At 43.2% G+C, this 18,870-nt stretch overlaps 1 protein-coding gene and 1 pseudogene across 1 annotated transcript; one reads left to right on the top strand and one right to left on the bottom strand.

Moving 5' to 3' along the window:
- The first annotated feature begins 774 nt into the window (after positions 1 to 774).
- Positions 775 to 3,718, top strand: Nxt1 (nuclear transport factor 2 like export factor 1). The gene is made up of 2 exons (XM_046438712.2): positions 775 to 1,017; positions 2,949 to 3,718. The coding sequence occupies exon 2, from the start codon at positions 3,011 to 3,013 to the stop codon at positions 3,431 to 3,433; it is 423 nt and encodes a 140-aa protein (XP_046294668.1). The 5' UTR covers positions 775 to 1,017; positions 2,949 to 3,010; the 3' UTR covers positions 3,434 to 3,718.
- Positions 3,719 to 10,237: 6,519 nt separating this feature from the next.
- On the bottom strand, positions 10,238 to 12,055 carry LOC124086202 (heterogeneous nuclear ribonucleoprotein A1-like; annotated as a pseudogene).
- Positions 12,056 to 18,870: the final 6,815 nt, after the last annotated feature.

The following is an 18,870-nucleotide window of genomic DNA, read 5'->3' on the forward strand; positions in this document are numbered from 1 at the left end:
CAAGCAAGCTCTGAGCCGAAGTCAGGCGGGTTTCACAGGAGCCGCTCAATTCACAAGACATTTTTCCCTTTGGCATACTTTTGTCACTGAATAGACTCACCCACAACCTCGTCCCCAACCATCAATTCCTCTCACTTGACTAAAATTGGTTATCCTCTTTGTGCCCATTGGGATGCCAATTCTAAGTGACTTAAACTATAAACGGAGCGATCGGCTCAAGTTCTGGATCCTACAGATTTCCATAGGGGCCCCGCCGGCTTCCCACTGTCGGCAGATTTCTACATTCCTGGAGTCACACCTGTTTTGCTTGCGAGCCTTACTGAGGTCATGCTGCCGACTCCCTGGATGGCATCAAGCAGTGACGTTTTACGAGTCTTAACTGGAATCACTTCATACGGCTGCGTGGAAGATGAGGAGCAGAATTCTCTCCGCACCGCAGCCAGCACACCCTCCTTAGCCTCCGCTGCCAAGCAACCTGAACCGCGCTGAGCGAGAGCGGACCCCACCACCAGTTCCGGGGGCGGGATCTGGGACGTTTAACCTAATCACTCAGATAATCGGTTGGACCAATAAAAACTCGAGCTCGGATTTGCCATTGTCTTCTGGGAATGTACCACCCCGGAAGCCACTGCTCCTTCCAGCCACACCTGGGCGGAGCTAGCCTTCCGGCCAGCCCTCCCACTGGCCGACCTACTGCCAGTAACTGGGAGGTGAGAGTAGGCGGGACCGGGACACTCGCATCTGCGCAGAGCGCTGCCGGCCGCGCGCGGGAAGCCGCGGAGAGCGCGGAAGCGTTCCCCGCCTCTGAGACTCCGGCAAACCGGGCGGAGCCTCCCGGAGGAAGGGGAGGGGAGAAGAGCGACTCTTTCCGCGCCCCCGCCGAAGGCTAGCGGCGGAGGAGCGTGGTCTCTCGACCAGCCACCCCGTGACCTTCCGGGGTTGCCCCCTCCGGGGAGCGCGGCCCGCGCGGGGGGTACCGGTACGCAAGTCGCCACGGACTAGGACGTCACGGCGCAGGTAGGTTGTATTACCCGCGGGGCCACACGAATGACCAGTAGGGACCTCCAAACCTCTCCCACGTGCGTCTCTCGCCCTCCATCCATTGTCAAGAATAAGACCCGGGTGTTGTCCTTTTTCCACGTGGTGTCTTTGCACTTGTCCATCAGGCTTTTGCCTGTTCAAGACAAGCGGCAGTAAATTTGCCTTGCTATGAGAGAGTAGTTTTGCGGCCAGAAGATGGCCTGGAACAGCGTGCATTTGTCAAGTGTTTGATTAGAAGCGACTCCCCGCTGGAAATAAGGCCTGTGCCACAGTTATACTGGTCCAGCCTCAGAGAAGTTGACTGTGTGGATGATAGGGAATCTTCACAACCTCTTACTTACTCCACTTCGCTTCACTCTTATCCTTTTCTCTTTCTGAGTCGATAAGTGAAATGACCAGATTCCGTAGGTAACTGAAAACCGAAAGCAAAGATGGTCATTTCTTTGGGGATGGGAGGGGGCGTGGCAGATTATTAGACTGTGTTGGAAAGACAGGTGAAGGGAAAATGGGAGCCAAAAGCGGGGGTGGAGGTGAGGAAGGGGCTGGTACTATTAGGGAGGAATGATGTGGAGGTTATTGACTGGGAATTAAAACCAGTGAGAAATGTGGGTTCCTAAGAGGAAATTTCCAAGCCAGCAGTCCTGGAGTTATGTTCTTATGAAGTTGATTTTAAAAGTGCAGGCGTTAACAAACTAACAAGAAGTGTGGTCTTGATGAAATTTCTCTAAAAATTAATGAGCGTAGAAGTTTTAACAAGTAACAGGTCAGAGTGTTTGTTGAGGCTTAACTTTGAGGCCCATGGAGAAGGTGGAAAGAGCAATGTTCTGGGTTGGCTTTTAACTGCTACTTTCTAGGGCCAGTTCCCCCCAGCTCTTTGCCCTGAAGAGTACTCAATTTTTTCCCAGCCCTACATTGAGTCTTGATTGTTTGATAAGATGATGTTTATTTTTAAAAATGTTAAGGTCTTTGAAATGGAAAAATTTATGATTTAAGTATTTAAATGTAAACATGTCCACTATTGTAATGCCTTCTTTTAGTGGAATATAATCACAGGGGAAAAGCATAACAGTTAAGGAAAAACCAAGCTTCAGAATTTTTGTGTGATTCTGGAATTGTTTTGTTTTTAAGGAAATGTGACGTTTTAGTTATAGTTAAAATTTATTGTGTTTACTCCTGACCCCCAGGAACCTCTGTAAATTCTAAGACATCTTTCCATTGTGGCTTTATGCAACCTATATGGTAGATATTAGTTCCACAGAGGTTAATAATCCCTTTTAATTTCTGCTCACCCTCTATGTTTGCTCCTTATAGCTTGATTGTGGCCACCATTTTGGTCCTGTCCTCATGGCATTTGTTCCCTTATGCTCTCAAGAAACCTGTTTTCTCTTTACACTATGGCCTTTGTCAGAAAAACTCAATGAAGGACTAACCAGCTGATGGGCATATGCTGTCTCTCTGGTTGGTTTTTTTTAGGACAGTGACCACTCTTCTCCTCAACATGATCCATTCTCTTTACACAGATAAACAGTTACCCTGTTTTTCTGGGGGCAGTTGTACCTGTTTCAAGCCTCCAGTAGAGTAACCTTCCATCATTAAAAGTACTCTATTTAATAAAACAGGATTTTTAAAAATTCATACTGTAAACACGTAAGTATCAAGCTTCTTAGCACTTGATGTATGCTGTCATTTAATTCTCATATTATAACTATGCCAATTGTGACAATTGTGATAGTTACATTTTTACAGTGAGCAAACTGAGGATTATTAAATAAAGGCTATATAGTTTGAGCCTAAAGTCATCTCTCTGCATTTTGTAATTGTTTTGCCACCAATAGGAAAGGAGGATGGTCAGGACAAAATGAACTTTGGCATTCACATAAGTTCTTTTCAACTTTGCTATCTTACAGCCCCTGGCTCCCCCAAGTCAGAGGGGATACCCTGGCGGAGGCCACCTTCCACAGATCCAGAGATGGCATCCGTGGATTTTAAGACCTATGTGGATCAGGCCTGCAGAGCTGCTGAGGAGTTTGTCAATGTCTACTATACCACCATGGATAAGCGTCGCCGTCTCTTGTCCCGCCTATACATGGGCACAGCCACCCTGGTATGGAATGGAAATGCCGTTTCAGGACAAGAGTCCTTGAGTGAGTTTTTTGAAATGTTGCCTTCTAGTGAATTCCAAATCAACGTGGTAGACTGCCAGCCTGTTCATGATGAAGCCACACCAAGCCAAACCACAGTCCTTGTTGTGATCTGTGGAACAGTGAAGTTTGAGGGTAATAAACAACGGGACTTCAATCAGAACTTTATCCTGTCTGCTCAAGCCTCACCCAGCAACACAGTATGGAAAATAGCAAGTGACTGCTTTCGCTTCCAGGACTGGGCTAGCTAGTGGGGGCAAGAAAGGCCTCCTTGCTCAGCCCCAGCTCTAAGAAACACCAGTCTCAAATCTCAGGATATGGAAAACATGAGTTAATTTCTATTGTTGCAGCAATACTGCAGACAACATTGTGCTGAGGCTGAACTCTTTTGTGTTTCTTGCAGCTCTAGGAGCCCTTTTCCTGAGTAAATATTTGTCATAGTTGCCTTTTAAAAGTAGTAAACTTTTCTATTTTTCTACTTGTCCAGTAGATACCCTGATTCTGGAAGTTCTGACAAATAAAATAATACAAATGTTGCTTCTTTTCCTCTTACCTGATGAATTTAACTAGGTTTTGAGGATGCAGGAGGAGGGTTAAAGACAGAAAGCATAAGAGAAGGTGCCTGTGAAGGTGTGTATTCCTGGGCTGAGCATTTACCAGAGGCAACTGTGTTACATAGGTGGCCAGTAATGCAGTATCCAGGGAGCCTCATGTCAAGCTGAGGGTTTCCTTTGAAACTCATGCCCACTGTCCCAGCTTGAGGTTAGACTAGAATTCCTTGGGACACTGAAAATTACCTATGCCCAGGACACACCTCAGAACAACTATACCAAAACCTCTGACTTAGTGATGGGGATTGGCATTTTTCAAATTCTCTCAATGTGTGATTCACTTGAGGGCACATCAGAATTACCCAGGAGAGATAACTGGGCCCTACCCTAGCACCTGAACTGACAGTTAAATGGTGAGAACAGATGAAATACTAGAATTAGCTAATAACTGTTATATATGTGAGTGGATACATTAAACTCTCATAATGAGAAAATAACTACTTCTTTTAAAAAATAGAATTAGAAGCTACTTTTACTGACTCTAGGCCAACCCTAATTGTATTTTCCAATATAAAGAAAGAAAAAAAAAAACTCTAAAGGATCCATCACTCCTTGATCAATAGATGACAGACATCTCAAGCAGCTTTCCCAGTCAAGTTTTTTTTTTTTTGATAACTGTGTGCTAGATCTTGGATAGGGTTGTGAATTAGAAGTATATAACAGTAATTCAGAATTGGAAAATGTGAAAAGGGAAAGAATCATGATGAGTATGGTAACACAGATGGCAGTGTTTACCTGGCACCCCATTCTCTACTAAGTACTAAAGCTCAATGTTTTGAGGGACTAAGAACCCATCTTAGAGATTTGATGTTGAAGTTCAGTTTATAGCTAGGTTTGATGTGACTAAATTCTAGCCAATGATGTAGAAGCTGAAGGACTGGATTATTGGGAATTTTGCTTCAATAGACCCTTCTTCCTTACCTCTGTACCCTGCTGCCTAGGAACAGCTAATTATTGGCAGACCACTGGCCCCAGTTCTCTTTCAGGCAACAAGGATAGGTCAGCTAAACCCTAAAGGTAGGATCATGTAAAGCTGCAAGGAGGCTGGCTCCCTAGTAACTTTGTGGAACCACCAAAATAGCTCCAGTTCTCTTAGCCATTACCAGTATGAGATATGGGTCATGGATTGTAGCAATAATCCCAGGTAAAGAAAAAGGTTTGCAACAACAGCAGACCGTAGTTTTAGTTTATTGTACAGGTGGCTCTGCCATGGGATCAGAGTAGGCTGGGTTGTGTTCCTTGCACTCAAGGGTTTTCTAATCTAATCAAGTGAATTAAAATAGCAAATTAAGTGCTGTCAAGTACTCTGTAATAGTATTTCAGTCCACGTATAACCATGTATATTGGCTGGTCCCATAAGATTATATTGTCATATTTTTCTTGACTTATATGTCACACTCTGATGCTCATACAGTGAAATTGAGTAACAATATATTTCTTAGTACCTGTTCCTGTCATCAAGTAACATGGGACTATAATTGCAGCTTCAAAGCCACATCTAGAGTGGTCAAACAGGTCTTACAGACTCATGCATGACAAGCTGAGCAAGCAATTCAGCTGAGATGCTAGTAAAACATGGAGAAACCAAAGTGAAGTTCCAAACAAACATGCCCTGATGCCCTGGGACACTGAATACTGTCCAATAGGAAAACAAAACCAAGGAGAATGGGGAAGGAATTGTGGGGAGAATTATTTGGAGGGGCATGCTGCTGTACTACAGATCTCAAAGCCCCTCACGCCAACCAGGAGGTCAAGTGGAGTGCTATCTCCCTCATCTCAGACCTGGTCAGTGGCCTGAATTTCAAGGGAATCCCTCAGAGAGCTTGACATGAACTCCCTGGAGTTGAATCATTGTTTAGGCCAGAGAAGTTTCCAGATTACAGGCTTTTTTTTTTTTTTTTTTTTTTAAAGACGGTCTCCCAGAGTTGTCCAGGCTGACCTCAAACTTGTGATCCTCCTGAGTCACTGGGATTATAGATATGTACCAGTATACCCTGCTAAAGCTTAAACTCACTTCAGATTATATCCAAATTGGCAAAACTTGGTGTGTATCTACCAAGTTTGAAACAGACCATATTCTGAAACTGATTTCTTGGTGTTTCAGGAACATTTGTATCAGTGTTAACATGGTTCACAAGGATCCCTCAGCTTTGCTAAATGTCTATTTCACATCCCCACTCAACCCCATTTCTCTTCTGCCAGAATCCTGGAGATCACTCCTTCACCTACTCCCTCCACCCCATCCCTGTCTGGACCTCCTCCGCCACTTCAACACACCCTTTCTAGAACCACCCCTGTTCCACCAGAGTGGATGTAAACAAACTGAAGAACTAACAGATATTGCTCTGTCACCACAGAAATAAGAGGAAGTAGAAATGAAGGGAGAGGGTGAGACAGAAAAAGCCAGAAGCCTTCCCTTTTCTTTTTTCCTCAACACACCATAGGGTTTCTGAACCAAAATAAAAAAGAATATGCACCAGGTGTTTGTGATCATTCTTTAGCCAGTTAGTTTTTTAAAGTTTTGCTTTAGGAGAATTTAATTGTAAGACAAATCTAGGTGAAGATTTTACTATTTTTTTGTTTTTGCAACTTTTTGTAAAATTTAATTTCCTACACTAAATCTTGTTCCTTGTTAATCTGTCTTGTCCACTGAAATACTGTCAAGCTTTTATGGCTGGGATGAAAACATTTCCAAATTTCAAAATTACCCAACTTAGTAAAAACTTCACTTCATGGTCCTGAAATGTCAGGAATGGTGAAGGAGGAAGGAATACTGGGGTCTGAATGAAGATTCCTTCCCGGTCACCAGCTCTGCTTCTCTCAGGACCGCTTCCTAGTTCCCAACTGTTCTCCTCCCATCACCTGGCTCTCCCCAGTTCAAGCTTGGTCTCTGTCCCCAGGAAAACTGGGAGGCAAGTGCCTCTGATGGGTTTGGCCTGGAGGCACTGAACCGACAAATGGGAGGGGTGATGGTCTTCCACCAAGTTCTGAAACTTCCCCCTCAGCCCCGGCACTTGTCTGGATGTGTTCCTGAGCCTAAGCAGCTAGCCTTCACGCAAGTCTTCATCTTCCCAGGGTCTGGGGATGAGGGGCCAGGGACCAAGGTAGGGAGGGTGCTTCTCCCACCTTTCCTGTTGGTCTAAGGTAAATCTGCTCCCCGTTCCCTCCTGCACCCCTGGCTTAGTGGGGAATGGGGATATAGCAGCCCTCCTCACGTGGGGGACTGCCTGAGGAGCGCCAGGGGTCGAGGGTCCTCTGGATCTGTGCTAGGTCATCCTCCTCTTTCATCTGGGCGGGGCTTTCTCCTCTTGCATGTGGCCCTGCACTAGGCATTCCCTCTAGCTGGAGATACTTTCCCAAATGTCCCCAAGCTGCGCTTTCACCCCTTCTAATTTTTACTTCGCTTACCTCCTGGGAGCTTTATTCAAAACAATCAGCCTTGGCTGCTGATAGACCCGACCTGATCTTTTCTTAAAATTGGGAGCAATCTCGCCACAAAGCCATGAAAAAGATAATTTCGGCTTTACTATAAATTACTGCAAATTCTGAATCTGCTTGGAATGCCTGCCCGTGCCTTGAACTCACCCATGCCTGGCTCTCTGACCAGATAGCAGCCCTCTCTGAAACTTAGTGACACCTCATAAATATTGGCCTTCCCTGGCCAGACAACGACCCTCTCTGAGACTCTAATGGTCCTCATAAATTCTGATGTTGGGGCCAGCAAAAAATGTAAACTACCATTAGTGTGATGCTTGTCAGAGTTCTGTTATCTGTAACCCCCCTTTGTGTACTTTCTGGGCTATAAAGCTGGGCTGAAGGAAAGCTGGGGTGCTGTCTTATTCCTGCCGTTTGGGGAGGGAAAGGCAACCCGGCCGGTCGAAATAATAAGCTTGCTTTAATTTGATTTTAATTGGAGTCAGTGGTCTTTTCTTGCGTCCTGGTCTAACAGCTGCCTTGCACCTGACTGCTCTCCATTTCGTCCTTTGCGGGCATCACCTTCTATTCTTATTGTCCCTGTTCATGGTGCTGCAGTCACCCTGGCCATAATATGACCCAACAGGGCAAGGTCTTCTGTGTTTTGATCACGTGGGAGATGCCAGATGGGGAGCGTTGGATGGGGGAATCCCGCTTAACAGACTCCACGGACCCTTGGCAGCTCTTCCAGGCGCTAGCTGCAGCCACCAAGCAACTAAGAGAGTTCCTTGGTGGGCGCCCCCAACCCTGCTGGCCGTGGCCAGGAGGCAATGCTGGGGTCACCATGCCTCCCCTGAACCCTCCCACTGGAGGGATGACACCTACCGTCATAACTAAAGTTTGGTGACTGAAAATTCCAGCCTCAGGTGTGCCCATAAAACCAGGAAGGATCAAGCCAGCCCACTGATTACTATGGCTTTGTCCCCACAGGCGGCAGGACTGAGTCTTAGAGCTTCCTTCAAGGTATTCCAGACATGACAGAGGCTAATACCTTACCAGAGGATGGGGTCTTCAGGAGGAAGAGACAGAACAGGGTCCTTGAGGATTCTGGAGAGTCCCAGAAGTTTGTATGTGTCTAGTTTATTGATCTTGTACCCATCTTTGCTGAGATTAAGGACAACTGGGCAAAGAATTACTTTCACTCTCACTGTTAAAAGTAAATAATGTGGCTGGGATGTAACTCAGTGGCAAAGTGCCTGCCGTGCATACCCAAAGCCAGGGGTTCTATCCCAAGTTAAAATAAAAAGTAAATAGTGTTTCTCAAAACTTTTCTAAGAGTGTCTCCCTAGCACATGTGAGGCACTGTGTTCCATCCTCAGCACCACATATAAATAAATAGATAGATAGATAGATAAATAAATAAAATGAAGGTATTTTTTGTCAGTTTACAACTAAAAAAATACTTTTCCAACAAGGTAGCATAGCAGCAGTTTAAAACATTTTATGTCTTCGATAAAACAATGCATGTTATAGCAGAATCAATAATCCTGAATTTGGCTAACATACTACAATAGAGAACATGAAGTACAGATTACACAAATGAAGATTTGTGATTTTGGTTAAAAAGGTCAATGAGGACTAACCTCAAGTGCATTTTTTCCCCTGCTCCAAAACAAACAAACAAAGATCATCACTTAGAAAAATGAATAGAAAGCATCATTGTTTCTCTGTGTTTCATTCTTTAGGTCCCCAAGCCTGCTGATCAGCTCAGGGGTATGGCAGCACAGGCCAGTCAGGTGGTAACAGAACAAGGTCCTTTGTTTCTGCAGTTTGTTTGAAAAAGTCCACTCTGGTGGAACAGAAGTGGTCCTGAAAAGGGTATGTTGATGTAGGGGAGGAGGTCCAGAAAAAGCTGGGGTAGAGAGAGAGTAAGTGAAGGGGAGTGATTTGGAGGATTCTGGCAGAGAGAAATGGGGTTCGGTGGGGGTGTGAAGTGGACATTTAGCAAAGCTGAGGGGTACTTGTGAACCATGTTAACACTGATACAGATATTCCTGAAACACCAAGAAATCAGAAAGTTTCAGAATGTGGTCTGTTTCAAACTTGGTAGATACACACCCAGGTTTGCCAATTTGGATATAATCTGGAGTGAGTTTAAGCTTTAGCAGGGCCTAGTGGTACATACCTATAATCCCAGTGACTCAGGAGGCTGAAACAGAAGGATCACAAGTTCAAGGCCAGCCTGGGCAATTTAGCAAGGCCCTCAATAACTTAGCGAGGACCTCTTTCAAAATAAAAAATAAAAAGGGCTTGGGATGTTTCTCAGTTGTAAAGCACCCCTGGGTTCAATTCTTAGTACCAAAAATTAAACAAACAGATAAATCATGTAACATTGGTCCTGTTTCTGACCTTCTCTGGGTCTCAGCTTTCTGGTTTATAAAGTGGGACTAAGAGCAGCAACATCCCCCGCCAGGGTGATTTTAAGGGTTAGTGGAGATAAGTTGCAGAAAGTTTGTTTCTTTTTTGTTCTGTTTTTTTAAGACACATTTTTAAAAATATCTTTTAATTGTAGATGGACACAGTACCTTTACTTTTTTATTTTTTATATTTTTAATGTGGTGCTGAGAATTGAACCTAGTGCCTCACAGGTGCCAGGCAAACACTCTACCACTGAGCTACAACCCCAGCCCTTAAGACACATTTGTTAGGCATCATGATCAGACTATCACATTTTTTCTATTAATAACATGGGTGCAAAAAAAAAAAAAGTCTCTGTTAAAATCTTTGGAAAACTTTAGTTTCCACAGAACAGAAACCAAAATAACCTGTTATACAATTAGTCACAAATACAGTACTCAAGGGTTTTTTTTTTTCCTGTAAACGTGAATATTGTCTAAACTTTGTCTTCTTTGTAGCAGCTAGGCGCTGCCACCACTGTGCTTGGCTGAGTGCATGAAGATGTTGTAACCTGGAGCTTTCCTGTCACTTCTCTGGCTCTCCTCTCCTGCTAAGCTTTGTTTCCCAGCAATACTAAAACTTTCTCCCACTTCCATAACTACAACTGCTGCTGCTGCTGGAACCACCACAGCCACCTTGGTTTTGTGGTTTGGTAAAGTACTGGCCTCTACCACTGTAAGGTCCAGAGCTTCTGCCTCCAAAGTTTCCACCCTTCATGGGTCCAAAATTTAATGACTGATTATTGTAGTTGCCATAATCATTCTAGCTTCCACCGCCTCCAAAATTCCTTCTGTCATTACCAAATCCATTGTAGCCATCCCCCTGCCACCATATCCACCACCACCATGGCTGTCACCAAAGCCACCATAACCATTGGTATTTCCTTCATGACCAAAATTGACATTTTGACTAAAAGCACCTCCACAACCACCACCAAAATTTCCAGAACCACTATGACTTCTTTGGTTAAATGAAGCACTAGCCATCTCTTGCTTTGATAGGGCTTTCCCCACTTCACAATTGTGGCCTTTCACAGTATGGTATTTTGAATGACAATCTTATCCGTAGAGTCATGGTCATCAAAAGGGCTAAGGAACTGAACAGGTACTTCATAGAAGAAGAAATACAATAGATCAACAAAAAATGAAAAAAGTTCAATATCTCTAGAATTAGAGAAATGCAAATTAAAACTACACTAAGATTACATCTCACTCCAGTCAGAGTGGCAATTATCAGAAATACAATAAACAATAAATGTTGGTGAGGATGTGGGGGAAAAGGTACACTCATACATTGCTGGTGGGACTGCAAATTGATGCAACCACTCTGGAAAGTAGTATGGAAATTCCTCCGAAAACTTGGAATAGAACCACCACTTGACCCAGCTACTCCACTTTTTATTTTTTATACACAAAGAACTTAAGGTTAGCATACTACAGGGACACAGCCACATCAGTGTTTATAGCAGCTCAATTCACAATAGTCAAACTATGGAACCAAACTAGATGCCCTTCAACAGATGAATGGATAAAGAAAATCACAATGGAATATTATTCAACCTTAAGAGGAATGAATTATGTCATTTTTAGGTAAATGGATGGAACTGGAGAATATTATGCTGAGCAAAATAAGCCAATCCCAAAAAAACAAAGGCTGAATGTTTTCTCTGATATTTGGAAGCTAATTCTCAATAAGGGGAAGTGGCTAGGGAAGAATAGATATACTTTGGATTAGATAGAGAGGAGTGAAAAGAAGGGAGGGGTTATGGGGGTAGAAAGGATCAAGATCATAGAACGAATCAGACATTATTACCTTATATGCTATGATTACACAACTGTTGTACATTTGTTGTACATTTATATCATGTACAACCAGAAGAATGAGAAGTCACCTCCATTTATGTAAGTCAAAATGCATTCTACTGTTATGTATAAATAATTAGAACAAATTTTAAAAAGTGACAAAAGCAAAGCCCTTCTTCTTTCAAATGCCTCAGTCACAATTTTAATAGCTACATTTTCCCCTTACTGTTCAAAATAATATTTTAAGGGATGTTCTTCAGTGTCCTCTTTAATGCCACCAACAAAGATCTTTTTTACAGTAAAGAAGGCCCCTGGTCTATGAGAATCTTGTGTTGAGACAGCTCTTTTTGGCTCCCTAACTCTTCCATCCACCTTGTGGGGGCTTGCATGGCTACATCCACTTCCTGAATAAGTGACAAACCCAAAGCCCCTGGAGCGCTTGGTGTTTTGGTCTCTCATTATCACATAGTTCATGAGTGTCCCTCATTGCTCAAAATGGCTTCTCAGACTCAGTTGTTTCAAAGTTCAGCCCTCCAATGAATAGCTTCTGTAGCTGTCTGGGCTCTTTAGAGGACTCTGATTTGGACATGATGGCAGTAGGGAGACTTTAAGAATGCTTTCTCTGCAGTGTCCAGGGGCAAAATGGAGTAAGCTAACAAATGTATCCCTGAAGAAAGATTTTGGTCCCTTCCCACCCCTTGCTGCCCTTCTAAACATTAAGGCTGATGTTGGTATTAGATTTTTGTTTGTTTTTTAGACGAAGAAGTTTTGCTATGTTGCCCAGGTTATTCTTAAACTGTGGGCTCAAGTGATCCTTCTGCTTCAGCCTCCCAAATAGCTAGGACTACAGATATATGCAATGGTGTTGGTATTAGGGAAGGGTCTCTGGTGTAAGTCAAGTAAAGGAGACCAGCAGCAAATAAATAAGACCAACATCTACAGTCTTATCCTGAATACCATCACCCCACTACTAAAGCCAGAATTAGACAGGAAGTCAGTATAGATAGGCAAATCCAGTCAGGTCTGATCAACAGGCCAATTTTGAGTGAGTCTGGGAAGTTGGAGACTGTCCCCTGAGGGACTGAAATGTTAATTCTTTCAGAGCCCTTATCAAGAACCTGTCTCTGCTCCAACCTGTTGCCAAAATAACCAGTCCTAGGAATTGCCCCTCAAGCTATTATGCCAGATTTGTGGGACCCCAATAGACCTCCAGGAGCCAAATCCGATGCAATCACACAAGAGTCTTTATTGCAAGCTGGAGCCTGGACTCACAACTGTTCCCAGGGAGTGAGTCCTGGTCCTTTGTTCAGTGGGATTTTATAGGTTTTGGGGGGATACTCTATGCATCACAGCATCACACAGCAAATCATTCCATACCACTGGAAAATCAAACAACTCTTAACATTAATTAACACATCCAATGGCAGGAACAATTTGGGTAGGGGTGATTGGTTAATACAAGAGAGGGATTCCTTTGAACTGATTGGTTTAGGCCACAAGGGGTGTACATGCTAAACTACATGGTTTCCCAACATGTTGTCAACCACCATAAACTACTTGGGGTCATCTGGCATTCCAGGTATTCTCCCTATCTCATGCTGATTGGAGGTTGCTAGGGGGGTTGTTATGGGTCAGGGACACCTGATGCCTCAGACCTCTCCTGTTATTTACAGACAAACAACTCAGCAGGGTGGGTATGTGCTTAGGAGTGCTCTATGGGTTTTTCCAAGGACAAGGGTCACGCCTCCTTCCTTAGGACAGGCCTTGAGATAGAAGCTGCTGTTATTTATTTATTTTTAAAAATGGAGTCACATTAGTTTCTCACTATAAGGTTGTTAATTAATGTGTCATTGGCTGTTTCATCCTGCCCTTCCCCCTTCAGCCCACCTGTTTCCCACCTTTCGGCCATCCCATTGAGTATTCCTGGGCCTAGTCTTTTTTTTTTTTTTTTTTTTGAGAGAGAGAGAGAGAAGGAATTTTTCAGTATTTATTTTTTAGTTCTCAGCGGACACAACATCTTTATTTTATTTTATGTGGTTCTGAGGATCGAACCCAGCACCCCACGCATGCCAGGGGAGCATGCTACTGCTTGAGCCACATCCCCAGCCCCTGGGCCTAGTCTTGTATGCAGGAAGGAGAAAGATAAGAAGAGGTCAGGAGAACAAAGGAAGCCTAGGACACATAAAAAGGACAGAAAGCCTGGTACTTGGATACCAGGAACAGCTGGTATCCTGGTATTTCTTGAGATACCAGGATACCAGCTATGGCCCCTTTCTCCTTCTCCGGGGAAGTCTAAGTTACCCCCCCCCCGCTTTTAAAATTTCATTTTTAGTTATAGATGGACACAATACCTTTAATTTTATTTACTTATTTTATATGGTGCTAAGAGTCAAACCCAGTGCCTCACACATGCTAGGCAAGTGCTCTACCACTGAGCCACATCCCCAGCCTCTATGTTACCCCTTTTTGAATAAACTGTGCTTCATATGCTGTTATGCTCGAATTCGGGACCCCCAAAAGACCACCAGAGACCAAGATCGATGTAAACAGCAAAGAGGTGTTTATTACGAGCTACCTCTGTCCTCCACGCGCACAGCAACTGGTGACGCTGAGAGGCCCTGAGCCCAGGGTTTGCAGGAGTTTTATACACTCTTTGGAGAAAGCAGGGACCCCCACATTCATCATAGCATCTTTTAGCAAATCATCACACACCGCGGGAAAATCAAATAACAACTCTAAAACATGATTAGCACTTTCACTGGCGGGAACAAGTTGGGTAAAGGTGATTGGTTACTACAAGAGGGCATTTCATTTGAACTGATTGGTTTAAGCCAAGAGGGGTGTTCGTGCTGAACTACATGGTTTCCCAACACCATAAACTACTGGGAGGGTCATCTGGCATCCCAGGTATTTCCCTGTCTCATGCTGATTGGTGGCTGCTAGGGGGTTGCTATGGGTCTCCACCTAGCCTGACTGAGTCAGGGACACCTGGCGCAGCAGATCTCTCCTATTATTTGTAGATAAACAACTTAGCAGGGTGGGAATGTGCCTAGGAGTGCTCTGTGGGTCTTTCCAAGGACAAAGGTCATGTCTCTTCCTTGGACAGGCTTTGCTCTGAGGTAGAGGCTGGTTTTTCAATGCTTGCCTTGGCATGATTCTCTAATGTTCAAACTTCAACATGTGAGGAAGCAGAACTTGTCACTGATAACTGGTGATATCAAGGGGACAGTCTCCAACTTGCTGGACTCACTCAAAATTGGCCTCCTTGATTCGACTTAACTCCATTTACCTATTTATACTGACTGCCTCTCTAATTCTAGCTTCACTAGCAAAATGGAAAACTTTTGTATATACTGAAGTACAGATATACTATCAATTATTAGACAAGGTGTGCTTCCCAACCTCATTTTTAAAATGCATATCACAAAGCTACAGACTGTAGTGGATGTTGGGGCAATTTTGCTCAAATCCCACTTTGTACCAGGTTTTCAGGGTACTTAGCTCCAAGGTGTACCTTCTGTCAGATCAGGCGGGGCAGGCAGCGAGCAAAAAGGGCCGCTGTACAGGCTTTTTTGAGATATCACTCCCGGGCGGAACTCGATCAGACCCACAGAGGGGACAGAGGAAGGGTCTGAGGAGAAACTGCATGGAAGCTTGACCGGACTGGACTTTTATGGGGTTTACAGCAGGAAGGGAAGGGCTTGGGACAGGAAAAGGTGTTTCTAGGGCCCCTTGCCCCCTTGGAGTTGGTCAGGGGAGTTGGCTGAACTCCAGGATTGGCCAGGGGGTCCTGCTGATTGACAGGCGTTAGTCAGGAGATCTGGCCAATTGACAGGCATTTTCGTGGGCATCTGATTGATGTTCTTTTCCGTCGCTGCTTTGTTCTAAGTTGCCACTAAGTCGCCACCACTGACCTAACACCTCCTAATGGTCCCAGTTAGTTAGAATAATCAATCTCATTGCCCCTTCACTATTGTCCAATTCAGGAACCTGGGCACAGCAAACAATTGAAGAGCAGAGCAGAAATAGAAATGAGGTTCTTTTTTTTTTTTTAAGAGAGAGAGAGAGATAATTTTTTAATATTTATTTTTTAGTTTTCCGCAGACACAACATCTTTGTTTGTATGTGGTGCTGAGGATTGAACCCGGGCCGCACACATGCCAGGCGAGCGCGCTACCTACCGCTTGAGCCACATCCCCAGCCCCAGAAATGAGGTTCCTAGTGGTTTTGATATGTGGGACCAATCCATGGGCAGAACTCCAGATCGTGGGGTTAAGGAAGCCAATATTAAATCCTGTTTAATGTGTAAGTCATTTTGATTGTCCCTTCTGTATATTGCAATCAAAGTCATCTAAGTGAAATGAATCACCACTTTACATTTACCCTACTGATCATGGACCAAAATATTTTGCTGTACAGCATGTTGCCAGCTGCCAGAAAATGATCATTCCTGTTCAATTGTTGGGAATTTTGATTGGTGCGGGTTCTTCCTAGGGCACATAATGAAGCCAGATTTAAAGTTAAGTAGTCAGTGTAGTTAGGTAAATCGGGTCTAATATCGAGTGAAATCTAAAATGGAGGCCACGCTGACAATGATTCCAGAAACGCAGGACAACTTATGGAATGTTAATGAAGTCCCGGAAAAGCCCTAGGCCCAAAGTCCATCCCAAAGAAATGTTATGAACAGCCCCAGCAGATTTGAAGATAGCCCATCCCAAAGAAGTGTTAATGAAGTCCTTCCTGCCCAGATTACTTCTTTGGCCCAATTGTGTCCCACCCCTGGGCCTTCCAACCTACATTCCATCACTGAAAGAACTATAAAAAGGAAAAACAACTGCACTTCCACGGATTCCACCTCTTGGGTCCCCTTCTTCCTCCAGGAGAATTCTTTTCTGCTGTCCTTTAATAAACTTCAAATTTCCACTCTGCCCTTGACTTGGTGTGCTTCTCTGGTGTTAGTCTTCAACATTGGGGAAGCAAGGACTCGTCACTGGCCAACAGTGGTAACAATATTAAAAGCCCACCAACCTTGGTCCCTGAAGTTCTGTTTGTTTGTTTCTTTGTTTTTGTGGTACTGGGGTACTGGGAATTGAACTGAGGAGTGCTCTATCATTAAGCTACACTATCAACTCCTTTTATTTTTTAATTTTAAGACAAGGTCTTGCTACATGGAGGAATTTGGACTTGAAATTGGAATTCTCCTGCTTTAGCCTCTGGAGCTACTGGAATCACAGGCCTACATCATTATGCCTAGTCTGTGGTTCGATTTCTATGTACAGCCAGCCCTCCATAAATTCATAGATTCCACATATGCATATTCAACCAACTGCCAACTGAAAATATTTTTTAAAATTGCATCAGTACTGAACATGCGCTTTTCTTGTCCTTATTCCCTAATCCTAAATATAGCATGACAACTATTTATATAGAATTCATTTATAGTTATTGGGCATTATAAGTCATCAAGAAATGATTTAAAGTATATTGGAGGATGTGGGTAGTTTATATGCAAATATTTATAGCATTTCACATAAAGGTGAAGCCAGATTTAAAGATAAGTAGTTAGTGTAGTTATGTAAATCGGGTCTAATATCAAGTACGATAAAGAAAATGGAGACCATATGGAGAATGGAGTTCAGGAAACCAGAACAAAACCTGGGGAAATTGAAATATTAATGTCCCCAAGACCCGGAACCCATCCTAAAGAACTGTTAATGAAGTAGCTCCCAGCAAATAGGGAGGTGCTAAACAAACCACCCCAGGCCCTTCCTGCCCAGATTACTCTTCCTTGCCCCACCAGTCCACACCTTTTGGCCTTCCCACTTGCATTCTATCACTGCAGGATAGAGGGGAACAAAGGACAGAAATGTGGGCGGACTAAAAGAAGACCTTAGATATAAAAAAGGGAAGATCTCCCCTTTCCATGGATTCTGCCTTTCGGGTCCCCTTCTTCCTCCCGGAGGAAGTCTTTTCTGCTATCCTTTAATAAAGCCTTCCACTTTCCACTCTACTCTTGCCTCAGAGTGCTTCTCTGGTGTTATACTTCAGCATTTGGAGAAGCAAGGACTTGTCACCAGTAAACAGTGGTAACAAAGAACTTCAGCATCTATGGTTTTTGGTATACAATAGGTTCCTAGAACCAATCCCACACTGATTCAGAGAGAAAACTGTAAGTTTATTTATGGATGCTGACTATATGCACACACTACAATTTTCATACAAAATAATTCATCATACGTTCTTTGTGATGACAGTGAGTCTAAATGTCCATCAGTAAGAGGTCGTTTTTTTTTTTAACTACTTTTTTTTTTTTAGTATTTATTTTTTAGTTTTCGGCGGACAGAACATCTTTGTATGTATGTGGTGCTGAGGATCGAACCCAGGGCCACATGCATGCCAGGAGAACATGCTACCGCTTGAGCCACATCCCCAGCCCAAGAGTTTTTTTTTTTTAATTATATTGCCAAACATCACAATTGGCAATTATAAAGAATTAGTGTGCAATTTTGAAAATAAGTGGCAGAATTTTTGAGGTATGAATTTTTGTGATATGAAATAAATCTGAAAGATTTATTGGTAATCAGAAAAGCAAAACTGAAACTGCAGAATATTGACATTTATCACAGGCAGTATGAAGGTACCAGTAAGGGCTCAAAGTATTTTGCATTATTTTCAACCTAATTTTACAGATGAGGGAGTTGATTTGTGAGTTTTTTTAAAAAAAAAGAAAGAAAAGAAAAAGGATGACATTTCAACAGACTTAATATATATGCATTGACTTTCTGAAAGTACTGGCCAAAACTTTAAAAAGTATCTGGGAAGTAGCTTCCAGGATCCACCACTGAGCTTTTTATCTAGAGACAGGGTCTAATTAAATTGCCCAGGCTATCTCAGACTCCTGAGTCACTGGGACAAAGGCCTGGCCACTGCCTGGTGGCTTCTAGGATTTTAATGTGGAAACAGGGCATTCAATGTTGTATGTCTTCTTTAATATTGATGTGCGTGTGTGGGTGTGTGGTGTGTGTACTATATATATATACATACAACACTGTATATATATTTTACAGAATGCACGTCTTGCTTTTTCAATTAAAATTCCATTGAAGAATTAGGAATGTGTTTTTTAAAATTTATTTTTTATTCCAATTTGTTATATAGGATAGTAGAATGCATTACAATTTATATTACACATAGAGAGCACAATTTTTCATATGTCTGGTTGTATAAAAGTATAATCACACCATTCTTGTCTTCATACATGTACTTAAGGTAATGATGTCCATCTCATTACACCATCTTTTCTACCCCACCCACTGCCCTATCTAGAGTTTATCTAATCCTCCCAAGCTCACCCCCAACCACATTATGAATTGTCAGGGGTTTTTACCCCCCCCCCTTTTCTCC

The sequence above is a fragment of the Marmota monax genome, unplaced genomic scaffold (assembly GCF_021218885.2).
Source record: "Marmota monax isolate L192 unplaced genomic scaffold, Marmota_monax_Labrador192_F-V1.1 WCK01_AAM20220418_F8-fsc00005, whole genome shotgun sequence".
NCBI classification, from domain to species: domain Eukaryota; kingdom Metazoa; phylum Chordata; class Mammalia; order Rodentia; family Sciuridae; genus Marmota; species Marmota monax.

Excerpts from the sequence above, each read along its gene's own strand:
- Nxt1 (XM_046438712.2), top strand. The coding sequence starts at position 3,011 with ATGGCATCCGTGGATTTTAAGACCTATGTGGATCAGGCCTGCAGAGCT.